The 12,781-nt window shown below is 45.1% G+C and overlaps 1 protein-coding gene across 1 annotated transcript in view; it reads right to left on the reverse strand.

Moving 5' to 3' along the window:
• EYA2 (EYA transcriptional coactivator and phosphatase 2) overlaps nt 1-12,781 on the reverse strand; it is a 229,198-nt gene that overhangs the window by 181,580 nt on the left and 34,837 nt on the right. Inside the window, exons 4-5 of the mRNA XM_011983749.1 lie at nt 12,123-12,265; nt 1,239-1,355 (exon numbers count right to left, since the gene is read on the reverse strand). Of these exons, the coding sequence (XP_011839139.1) occupies nt 1,239-1,355; nt 12,123-12,265 (260 nt within the window). The remainder of the gene's footprint in view (nt 1-1,238; nt 1,356-12,122; nt 12,266-12,781) is intronic.

Consider the following 12,781-nt stretch of genomic DNA (forward strand, 5'->3'; position numbering starts at 1 on the left):
TTTTTTTTTCCTGAAATGTTGCCCTTGACAACCATTTTTATTACTTCCTTAATAAAAATTAAAATAATCAAGATGAAGTGATAATACTTCCAAGTAGTTTCTTTTAAAAGAAAAGTACCATCAAAGCTGGGTGCAGCAGTGCACACCTGTGGTCGCAGATACTCTGAAGTGGCAGAAACACTTGAGCCCAGTCTGGGCAACATAGCAAGACTCTGTCTCAAAAAAAAGTACAATCACTCATCAGCCCAGCACTTTGTCATTTTACTTTTTCAGACCCTTGATGGTAATTTTTAGCAACTTATATAAAGGGAAACAGCAGAATGGGCATCCCGAAAATTACAGCCACCAGCCCTCTGCTCCATGCATCACCTCCAGGATGCTCCCAAGGGGGCATCAGAACTGAGAAGGGCTCTTGGATGGTAAAGAGTGGAGGTGAGCATGGGAGAACCCAGCAAGCCAGTTCCTTATGGCATGTGGGTGGAGGATTACACAATGGAGTTCTTTCTTCCTTAAGGCCACCCTCTGGGGCTGCAGAGCCTTGATCCTCCTGCCTGAAATAACAGCTTCTTTACCTGACTGTCCAATATTTCCACCATCCAACATTTCTGAGTCTCTACAATAGACTGCCTGTCCCATCACACTTAAAATACAAGCAAACTCCTTCCCACATCCCTCAAGGCCATGCGCGATTGTGCCTTGCTCTTCGTCCAAGATTCTTTCCTCCTACATGCCTTCTGACTTTGCTCCAGTCTCACGGGTCTCTGCTCTGTGCCTCAAATACATCCAGACATTTCCCTGCATGCAGCGTTTGCACAGGCTGTTCCCTCTACCTGGAATGCTCTTCCCTAAGATGTCTATGTGGCTGCTTTGCCTCACCCTTTGGGTTTCTGTCCAATGTCATCTCTTCAAGAGCCTTCCCTGATGATTTGATCTAAAGTCACAAATCTCACCTTTCCTGACCTCCCAAGTGCTCATCACTCTCTATGCAAAGACCAGGTTTTTTTACATTCAACCCCTTCCCAAATCATCTGGCTCATTTGCCAACTTTATCATTAGTCTTTCCCCAATGCCAGGTAATGACCATGAAGGCAGATCTCGTATCTATTTTGTCCACTCCTTGAGATAGAGCCTGGCACATAGTAGGTGCTCAAAAAATCTGCTGAATGAATGAATGAATGGACACCCAACTTAGGTGGTCCTTAGAGACGGGCAGGAAGGGGCCACAGCGCCACACTGACCGTGCATCTGGTAGGTGTATGGGCTCTGTCCAGTGGGTGGGGTGCTGAAGCTGGAGCCATAGCTGAGGAATCCACTCTGGCCAGGGGAATGGTTCAAGCTGTCTTCTGTCTTGATGCCTTTGAAGGAAGAGGGGGAAAAAAAAGGACCAAGGACACATGATTAGGATGCGTCCTTGTCACCCACAAAAGAGCTACTGGGTCAAGACAGTATGCAATTTTATCAGCTTCCAAATGAGGAGTTGCAAACTGGTGGCTTGTCAGCCAAAGTTAGCCTACAGACATATTTGACTTGGCCTGCATATTTTTAAGAAAAACTGAATTAGTTGATTTTGTTTAAAAGTAAGAATATTTCATACACAAAAAGCTGGAGATATGGCTTCTTTTTGAATGACAAGATGGTCTAGTAACACCATGTCTGCATCACATGTGACCACAAGCTGCCCCTTTCACATGTTTCCCAGGTGATCACAGATTTCATTCCATCTGCAGGACTTTGAGGCTGGTTTTAAGATGCTATTTTCTCATCGCAGTTGTGATTTGTTTTGGTACATCCTAGGATCCTATCAAAAGTGGAGAAGGGAAAGGCAGGCTACAAACGTCTCATATTTTGTAAACGCCACCAGCTTCATGCTACCTGCCAGCGTGGTAGGTATGCAAGCCTGCAGCCCACTACTCCCCTGGGCAGTGCCGTGTATGGCTTAAATGTCCATTAGGATTTTGGGCAAAGGTGTGAAATGAACCACCCTTCCTCTGCAAAGATGATGTCACTTAACCGTCAGACACACTCTCCAATCTCATGGGGGCGGGGGGACCTGCTTATCCCAAGGCCACAGTTACAAATCTGCCTTCTACTTCAGCAAAACGTGGCATGCTTACCTAAAGCATAGGTACTAATTCCATGAACAACTGGTTGAGAAAGGGACTGTGTTGAGGAGGTGAGGCTAACCATCATCAGCTCATTCACTTAATTTTTATCGAAACTGTAATGAATGCATTGTGTGGAGAAATAGGAACACTTTTACACTGTTGGTGGGATTGTAAACTAGTTCAACCATTATGGAAAACAGTATGGCGATTCCTCAAGGATCTAGAACCAGATGTACCATATGACCCAGCCATCCCATTACTGGGTATATACCCAAAGGATTATAAATCATGCTGCTATAAAGACACATGCACACGTATGTTTACTGCGGCACTATTCACAATAGCAAAGACTTGGAATCAACCCAAATGTCCATCAGTGACAGACTGGATTAAGAAAATGTGGCACATATACACCATGGAATACTACGCAGCCATAAAAAAGGATGAGTTTGTGTCCTTTGTAGGGACATGGCTGCAGCTGGAAACCATCATTCTTAGCAAACTATCACAAGAACAGAAAACCAAACACCGCATGTTCTCACTCATAGGTGGGAACTGAACAATGAGATCACTTGGACTCGGGAAGGGGAACATCACACACCGGGGCCTATCATGGGGATGTGGGAGGGGGGAGGGATTGCACTGGGAGTTATACCTGATGTAAATGATGAGTTGATGGGTGCTGACGAGTTGATGGGTGCAGCACAGCAACATGGCACAAGTATACATATGTAACAAACCTGCACGTTATGCACATGTACCCTAGAACTTAAAGTATAATAATAATAAAAAATAAATTAAAAAAAAAGAAAATTCCAATAGTACAAAAGGCATAAAGTGTCTCTTCCTATCCCTGACCTCAAACTCCAGCTCTTCTGCCTATAGGCAACCACGATTACCAGCTTTATGGAACACAATTCACTTCCAGACAAGTTCTGTGCATATACCAGTTATGTATATAATATACATATGTAATGTATATATCTATTCCATCTTTTAAAAAATAAACTGGAGTATTCTATAAATTCTTCATTTTCTTTTTTTTTCTTTTACTGCTTCATAATATGTGATAATGATCATTCTTCATGAGCTTATAAAGTTCTTCCTTACTTTGTATTGATGGCTGTGTGACATTCTAATGTGTGGTTTCCCCATCATTTAACCAGTTTCCTATTCATTAACTTTTGGGTGGTTTTTAGATTTTATGACTCTAATTTAAGCTGCAGCAAATACACACATAACACACACACGCAGCAAATGTGCACATATACACACACACACACACGCAGAAAATACATTTAACATATAGATGTACCTATCTGCATATACATATGTATTTGCTGCAGCTTATAGTCATCACACCACACACACACATTTTGTGCACATGCGCAAGTCTTTTAGGTAAATTCCCAGTAGTTGGAATCACCGAGTGCAGGGCAAGAGCGTCTTAAATTTTCTTGCATGTTGCTGAATGGTGCTCCCTACATTGTAGGTGACATTCTCTCCAAGCACTGAGTGAGCCCTGCTTCTCCACAACCACACCAACTGTGTTATCAAACATTGCTTATCTCTGTCTATCTTATGGGTATACAACAGTATCTCATTGCTGTTTAAAATTTCATTTCTTTCAAGAACACTTTCAGTTCTGCTGACGGTTTTCTTATTGAAATTACCTCCTTCTTACCCTGTCAACCCCACAAAATGAGAGAATGCTTAGTAAGGTAAAAACAGATAGATTATGAGTCAGGAAATCTGGGCTGGAGTCCTAGATGGTTTGCTTCATTGATTGGTGACCTCGAAAGTTTCTCCTGCAACCCCAGGTTGGAGGCCTCCTTTCTTGTGAAATGATGGGTTGTTAGGAAATTAAAGAGGAAAGAATGAACACATAAAGGCTCTGAACGAAGTAATTAAAGCACACATCTCTTTTATCCTCACATCAGTCTCACGAAACAGGCAATATAGTACTTCTCTCATTTTAAAGATGTGGGAATTGAGATTGCCCATCCATTGGACTGGGGTCTTGCAACTGGCAGATAACTCTGAAGTCAAGGTTCCTTATCTTGATGCTTCTCAATAATGTGTGTGAGGGGTTTTAAGCCATTGATGGTGCCAGACTTTAGTAACAACAATGACGGCAGCAACAAGCAGTATTTCTACAGCACCTTGTTTTTGCTCAGTCCACCAGGAGTGGTTAACGTTGCATTGGGTACAGTCGGCCTCACTGTGCACCTAAAGTAAAATCTAAACTCTGCAGTGCAGTGACCCCCAAGGCCCTGTGTGGGCTCTGCCCACCCCTCCGACCTCACTGCCTTTCCTGGGCTCCTTCGCTTACTTTGCTCAAGCCATATGCTCAGACACTGTTTGTTTTAGTGATGGGATAGAAAGTCGAAATCAGAAATATCACTGCTTGCTCAGCCAGTTCCCTGATGATGAAATCCAGGTTGATGCCAGTTTTTACTATTACAATCCAAGATGAAATGTACATACTTCCTCCAGCAATGTCACAGTGTTTGTCTTGGTTGGATACAAGACAGAAATTGCTGCATCTAAGGATGCCTACATTGTCCATTTTAAATAGATAGAGACAAACTTCAACAATGTCTTTGGACTCAAAGCCTTTGCATATGTTGCTTCCTCTGCCTGGAACCCACACCTCCCTCTTCTCTATTAGGCAAATATTGTTTGCCTAGAAAGGCCTTCTATGACCTAAGACAGCCCTGAGTAGCATGCAGTTCTCCTGCCTGGCACTCATCCCAGTTCACTGCTGAACCTCTGCTCTCTGTTTAGGCTGGAGGCTCCAGGAGGGAAGGGCTGGGTCCCTCTTGTACCCTGAAGTCTCCCCATATGTGGCTCCCTGTCTTGCACATAGTAGGTGCTCAAAAACTGGTGAATGAATGACTACGAAAGAAAAGAAAATAAAGTTTTTCACCTCTTCTTTTGTTTGCTGAAGTGGTTGGATCATAAAATTCTAATCCATGAGAAAAAGAAGAGAATATGAAAATGGCAAAGGTGCACGAGGGCCTTCATCCTGTAAGTCTGTTGTCCAGACTGCGGTCCATGTATCAGTCACAAATTCAGAATGAGAAAGTCAGACACTGAGAAGTAAACATGCAGAAACTTTTGCAGCAACTTGGCATTGTTCTGACATCTAAGGCCATTTGTCCAGACTTGTATTTAGTATGCTTTTAAAACATTTTAATTTGGCCCGGTACGGTGGCTCATGCCCGTAATCCCAGCACTTTGGGAGCCCGAGGTGGGCGGATCACTTGAGGTCAGGAGTTCAAGACCAGGCTGGCTAACATGGCGAAACCCCATCTCTACTAAAAATACAAAAATTAACTGGGTGTGGTGGTGCACACCTGTAATCCCAGCTACTCAGGAGTCTGAGGCACGAGAATTGCTTGAAACTAGAAGGTGGAGGTTGCAGTGAGCTGAGATCACGCCACTGCACCCCAGCCTGGGCTACAGAGTGAGGCTTCATCTCAAATAAATAAATACATATTTTAATTTGATTTTTCTAGCAATTCATTTTATTTTATGAAAATATTAGTCCATAGTGGAATGGCAATTAAAAAGCAAAAACCTGAAAACTGGTCTTTTAAACCAGATGGAGAAACATTGCTCTAAGAGATTGTGTTCAAAGGAAATCTGGTCACGGTTTGGCCCAGAGGCAGACTGATCTCATCAGACCTCCTGCTCCCCAGGCATCTCTGATGACTATCTTCATAGCAAAGAGAAAGAGGCCTCTGAAAAGGTGCTCGTGAACTATCTGCAAGTTCCACTGGCTTCCGCTCATGGAAGTACCAAAGTGAGTGTGTGGATTTCAGAGAGGGTGTCAAAACCAGACAGCCACTAAGTATTCATTCACTCATTCACAACTATTAGCTCAGCACCTGCAACAGGCCAGGAGATACAGATCTTGATGCTGGAGATACTGTAGTGGTTGGAGCTTACATGCTAGTGGGAGGAGAATGACAGTAGAAAAACAAGTAAAAACCCACAGTAGAGGAGAAGCATACGAAATACTTTTTGGGTAACACAAGAGACAACATGATTGGCTCCCAGACTCCCTGGCACGCTCAGCGGCACACACTTTTCCCTTCCATCTTATGAACCTCACACTAACACAATTCTCCAAACATGATTAAATCTTTTGGACTCCATTTAGAGTCTTATGGTGCTAAAAAGAAGAATGAAGCAGGGAAGGAGGTGGCAAAGTTGGTCAAGGGGAGTTGGGATTTGAAATTTCAAACAGAGTGATCCGGAAAGGTCCCATGGAGGATGAGGAAGAGGTCCCATGGAGGAAGAGACATTTGAACAAAGACCTGAAGGACGCAAAGGAGCAAGATTCGTGGATACCCGAAGGAATACCTGTCCAGGCAGAGGGAAGGCATGTGCGAAGGTCCTGAGGCAGAAGCGTACTTGGTATGTTGGATGAATTAACAGCAAGGAAGCCAGTGAGGCTGGAGTGGGGACAGGGTGAGTGATGAGGTCAGAAAGATCATCAAGATGGGGATGGGGCAAAGACACTGCAGTGGAAAACCTTTGGCTTTGATCCTGAGAGGGGCCCCAGAGGGATCTGAGCAGAGGAGAGACAGGAGATGGTTCGTGTTTAAAATATCAACAGCCCCCTGAGCAGGTGCTCAGTGATGTGAATTCTGGATCAGCCCATGGCACTTGGCACAGTCCAGAGTCCTCGTTTCCTGTCCTGGCTCTGGGATATCACTGAGGCAGGTGCCCTCTGCTTTCCAAGCCTCAGTTTCCTCATGACTACAATGAGGGTTTTGGACCAAATGAGCGCTTCCCTATCTTCAATGTTGTGCACCATTTGCTTAGTTTTCCCGTATCCCAGCACCATCCATATAATGATTCATTTCATGTTATTTTTAGACATCAGGCCAGGCGTGGTGGCTCATGCCTGTAATTCCAGCACTTTGAGAGGCCGAGGCAGACAGATCATTTGAAGCCAGGAGTTCAAGACCAGCCTGGGAAACATGGTAAAACTAAAAATACAAAAAATACAAAAAATTAGCTGGGTGTGGTGGCACACATATGTAATCCCAGCTATTCAGGAGGCTGAGGCAGGAGAATTGCTTGAACGTGGGAGGCAGAGGTTGCAGTGTGCCGAGATCATGCCACTGCACTCCAGCCTGGGTGACAGAGCGACACTCTATCTCGAAAAAAAAAAAAAAAATCGACTCAATTTTAAAACTATTTGCTTGCCTTAAGCAATAATGACTAAGGAATCACAGGTTCCATATATATATATATACACACACACACACACACACACATATAAACACACACATATATAGATACAAAATACATATTAAAATAAATATATAACTACATTTTTTTTGGAGACAGGATTTCACTCTGTCACCCAGGCTGGAGTGCAGTGGCACGCTCACGGCTCACTGCAGCCTCGACCTCCCAGGCTCAAGTGATCCTCCCATCTCAGCCTCTCTAGTAGCTGGGACCACGTGTGTGCCACCACGCCCGGTAGTTCTGGAGACTCAGCACCCAGAGGCTTTGAAGCTTCCATCTTCAGCCTGCTGGAATCGGAGCCCACCATGCCTGAAGAAACCCAGGAGGAAGGACCACATGAGAGGGAGGCCCCAGCGTGCCATCGAGGCAGCCCCAGCCCACCTGCTGGCTGAGCACAGCAGCGTGAGAGGGACTGCGGGAGACCAGCAACAGGCCCACCTGGCCAGCCCACAGAAATAATTCGTCAGTGTTGTTTTAAGCCACTAAGTTCTGGAGTGGTTTTTTACACAGTCAGAGACAACAAAAATTCTTTACCATTATCCAGGATAGTGAAGAATGGTTATAACCCACGACCCAGAAATTCCTCTCGTAGGTTTCCACCCCTGGGAAACGCACAAAGATGCTGATCGCAGCATCCTATGTAATGAGAAACAAAGCCCTAAAAGACTATCTAAAGAATGAGTAAATAAATTACGGTGCTGTCAAGTAGTGGAATATTATACAGTAGTGAAAATGAATGAACTACAGCTACTTGTATGAATATGGATACATTTTACAGACATAATGTTGGGTGGAAAAAGCAAGTTGCAAAAGAATCTGTACTAAAAGACACAATATAGGTAAATTTTAAAAAATGCTTAAAATACTCTACATTAAAGGTCAGCAAACTCCAGCCCATAGGCCAAATGTGATCTGCTGTTCATTTTTGTAAATAAAGTTTTTTGAGACATAAACAGCCATTCGTTTATGCTTTGTCTATGGCTGCTTTCATGATACAATGGCAGAGTCGAGTGGTTGAGATAGAGACTGTGTAGTCTGCTGAGACAAAAATATTTACTATGTGGCTCTTTATAGAAAAAGTTTGCTGATCTCTTCTACATAAAGAAGTGCGGGGGAATGATAAACATGAAATTTGGGGGCACAGGAATCTTTGAGAGGAAAGGAAGGCCAACTCCCTTTATTTTTTGAATTGAACGGTCAGTTCATAGGTGTTGTAGTGTTACCCTACTATGTATGTCTTTAATATTGCATAATAAATTGAGAAAAAAATACTCAATACTCTGTCCTTGTCTCTAGTTTGCTCAATTGTGTTATTTCCTGCAGCTATTTAAACAAAGTAAATAGCACTATTTGCCAAGGAGCAATGAAAAAAGTTTCCTGACAAGATTCAACAAGGTTTGTCCAGACGATGAGCAAACACGGCTTGCTCAGGCACAGGCAGATATAAAGGGAAACGGCTTTTCATCCACCGTTATTGTTCAGTGACAAGGACATTCTGTGTGTGTGTGTGTGTGTGTGTGTGTGTGTGTGGCAGCCTCGCTTCTACTGGGACAGGTGACATTTGTTGAGCATTTCTCTTGGGGTGGGCACTGGTGAGGAAGCCCTTCATCTAGATCAGGGTCATGGACCAAATCTGGTCCACTGCCTGTTTGTGTAAATAAAGTTTTATTGGAACGCAGATACACACATTAGTTTACATATGGTCTGGCTACTTTCATGCCACAATGGCAGAGCTGAGTAGTTGTGATAAAGATCATATGGATCACAAAGTAGAAAATATCTACGACCTGCACCTTTACAGAAGAAGTTAGCCAGTCCCGGGTGTAGATGATCTCATTTAACCCCCCCAGCAATCATGAGAGGGGTAGACTTAGTATTACTCCCATTGTATGAACGTGAAAACTGAGGTTTAAGGAGGCGAGGCTGCTCCCTCAGAGTCTTGCAGCCTGCAACAGGCAAGGGCGGGATGTGAATCCGGGCAGCGGAGTTCCAGGACATGTGCTCTTATCATCTACACTGTATTATCCAGGAACAGATGCTCCAAAAGTAACTGAGACAGTAAAATAACTTTGCACCAAATTGATTTCCTTCTGATGCCATGTTTTGTCTGGGAACAGGGCTAGTTTTCTCTTTTATGTGAAAAAGAATATGGCTTCATTTTTCTTGGCTCTCAGCCAAGCAGGGTAACTTATGTGTGATTGTATTCTAAGCCTTCTAGCACAGGAGGGGAAGAAAGTTAGAAAAGATGCCCACACCTGTTGGCCAAGGTCTGTCATAGGTAATCCCCCAGGATTTACAGAATGCACAGCCAGGCGTCGGAACCCCACGGGTGAGGGCTCGGGGTCCAGAGCCAGGCTACCCGGGCTTAATTCTACCTCTGCCACCAACCAGCTGGGTGACCTTGGGTAAATTATTTAACCTCTCTGAGTCTCTGTTTCTTTATCGCTCAAGGGAGGATAATGAGGTGACCTTCCTCGTAGGGTTGAGGTGGGGATTAAAGGAATTAGTGGAAATAAACCAATGTGAGTGACAGGAAGTCAACGATGGTGACGATTACTAAGCCTGGTCTGATGCCTCGACAGGACCTATCAATTCCGCCTCTAGAGTTGCTCTTGATTCTGTCTACATGTGTCTGTCCACTGCCATGGCCTCGCCCCAGGCCTCTAACACTTCCTGCTCCAGGCTTCATCTGTCTCCCAACCGGCCTTTCTGCTTCTCTTCCTGATTACATCTGAGCCAGACACACCACAGCAGCCAGTATGATCTTTAAAATCTAGGCTGGGCACGGTGGCTCATGCCTGTCATTGCAGCACTTTGGGAAGCAGAGATAGGAGGATTGCTTGAGGCCAGAAGTTCAAGACCAGCCTGGGCGACAAAGTGAGACCCTATCTCTACAAAAAAAATAAAAAATATTAGCCAGGGGAGGTAGTGAGTGCCTGTAGTCCCAGCTACTCATGAGGGTGAGGGAGGAGGATTGCTTGAGCCTGGGAGGTAGAGGGTGCAGTGAGCTATGATTGCACCATGGCACTCCAGCCTGGAAGACAGAGCCAGACTCTGTCTCTAAAAATAATAAAAATAAGAATAAAAATTTTAAAAACCCCACGTAAGTTGTATCCTACTACCCACTGCTTACAAACCCTCTAGTGGCTTCCTGTCTCACTTGGAACAGAACCCCAAATCTTTCCTGGGCCTCGGAGGCCACGCCCACCTCACTCACCTCATCTCCCATCGTGCTCCAGCCATTGGTCTTCTCAGAACTGCCAAGTTCCTCCCCATTCCCAGGGGCTGCCCCTCTGCCTGGATGCTCTCCTGTCTATGCCTGCACATGGCCCTCTCTCAGTTCTCAGCTGAATTCGTTCCTTATTTAAAGGCCTTTCCCGGCCCTAGAACCTAAAACAAGTCTCTGCTTCCTTTATGCCGTGCATGATAATTTGAAATTACACATACAGATTTAAAAATCTGGGGCCAGGTACAGCGTAGTTTCTTCCTGCCTCCTTTTCCTTTGTGAACCACCCCTTCCCCACCTTCAGATCAGTTGTTTTGGGTGAGGCTGACCTGACCCCTGGTTCTGTGGGTGGACATGTGGCCAAATATGGCCACCCACAGCACCTGTCTTCTTGGATGGATGTAGGAGTCCAGTAGAGAAATTCCTGGGACTCTGCGGGAAGTCCTAGACAGTGGGGGCTCTCTTTTTGGGGGGGCACTGCAACCTGAAACTTCCAGGGCTGTCTTTGCCACCACAGTGGGAGAGACTGCCTGAGCCTGAGGTCCACAGAAAGGGAAGCAGAGGCTGAGTCCTGATATCATTCCTTGAGGACCTGGACCCAGACCTGCCTGAAGCCAGTGCCCTAGGTTTTTCCAGCTACATAGGCAATAAACTCTTGTTTCCTCCAGCTCATTAGCTTGGCTTTCTGTCACTTGCTACTAAAAGGGCTTTGGTTAAGATATCAGCTAGGAGGGGAGGGAACAGCATGACTCAAGGCCAGAGGCAAGGGCAGGTGGGCATGGACGGTGAGCCAGGTTCGCAAGTCTTCAGTTCTTAGCTGTAAGATGTGAACAGTCAAGGGTGGGAGGTCTGTTGTTTCTGCCCCGTCCCCCACCACATCCATTTCTCCTTCTCCCAATACGACCACTCTGTTTTCCTTTAAGAACACCACCCCTCCTGCATAGACAATCCACAGGCTTCAGCTTCCTCATCTCCATCACCCTGTTCTCCTTGCCTTGCTATAAGCAACGTCACATGGCCCAATTTGGGCCAATGAGGGCCAATATGGCATTCTGTTGGAACTTCTGGGAAAGGTGAGCTCTCCTTCCACTAGGCATTTGGAGCTAAAAGGATGCAAACCTTGAGTGGACAGGCACCATCTTTGCTATCATGCAGGGAGAACTTGCTGGGAGCATCTGAAGATGGAAAGAGACTTACTCCTCGTGATGACACTTTAGCACCTAGATCCAGCCATACCTGATGAGGGTTGTATCCACAGATCTCTCAGTATGCAAATCATTCAGTTCCGATTTTCCCTAAACCAGCTTAGGTTCAACTTCCAATTCTTGCCATCAAAAAGGGTCTTCATATTATAGTCTATAGAATTTGAACCATATTTAAAGTGTTACTCTTTTCCCTTTATCTCTAATCCAGAATCAGGTTGGTTGTGTTTATCAATCCACATTTAGCTGAGACAATAGTGCAGAACAAAGACCATGATTTGGGGACCGGAGGAGGAGAGTAAGGACTTGTTTGCTACTCACTGTAGGAAGGGATTCCATAGGCTTGTGCTGGAGGTGGGTAAGCTGTATAGGGGGTAGCCTGCTGGATCCCCGCACTGTACTGCGTCTGGCCGTAGGCTGCCATGGCTGTGGAAGGCTGGCTGGGGAGGACACGTGGGCAAGATCTGTGTGGAAAGAGAGAAGATTAAATCTCCAAGCCCAGTCTGGCACCCCTTCTTCCTTATCTTGATATCAACACCCCCATTTTTCTTTGGGGTTCTGCTCTTTCCAGAGCAGAGGCAACGTACATGTTCACCAAATTCCATTTCATTTTCCTCTTCCAGGGAAGCAGGAAGATTACATTTTCTGTCTCCTGTACAGTCAGATTCAGCTGTGTCACTGGGTTCAGCCCCATAGAATGTAAATAGATATGCTGTAAGCCACTCGCAGGCCTGGCCAATGAACACATCCCCTGCAACACTCCTGTCCTTTCTCCTCTTTTGACAGCAACTGTGGAGGGCACAGGTTAAGATGGCAGAGTCATAATATGGAAACACTCTGGATCCCTGAGTCAGCTTGTGGAGGAGAGAGAGCTGCCCTGGAGGGTTTCACCCCATCCACACTGGACTTCATGTGAGTAAGAAACAAACCTTTGTTGTGTGAAGACACTGAGATGTCGAGGTTTACTGATTACTGTAGCA

This window comes from Mandrillus leucophaeus, unplaced genomic scaffold (genome assembly GCF_000951045.1).
Source record: "Mandrillus leucophaeus isolate KB7577 unplaced genomic scaffold, Mleu.le_1.0 Scaffold255, whole genome shotgun sequence".
Lineage (NCBI taxonomy): Eukaryota > Metazoa > Chordata > Mammalia > Primates > Cercopithecidae > Mandrillus > Mandrillus leucophaeus.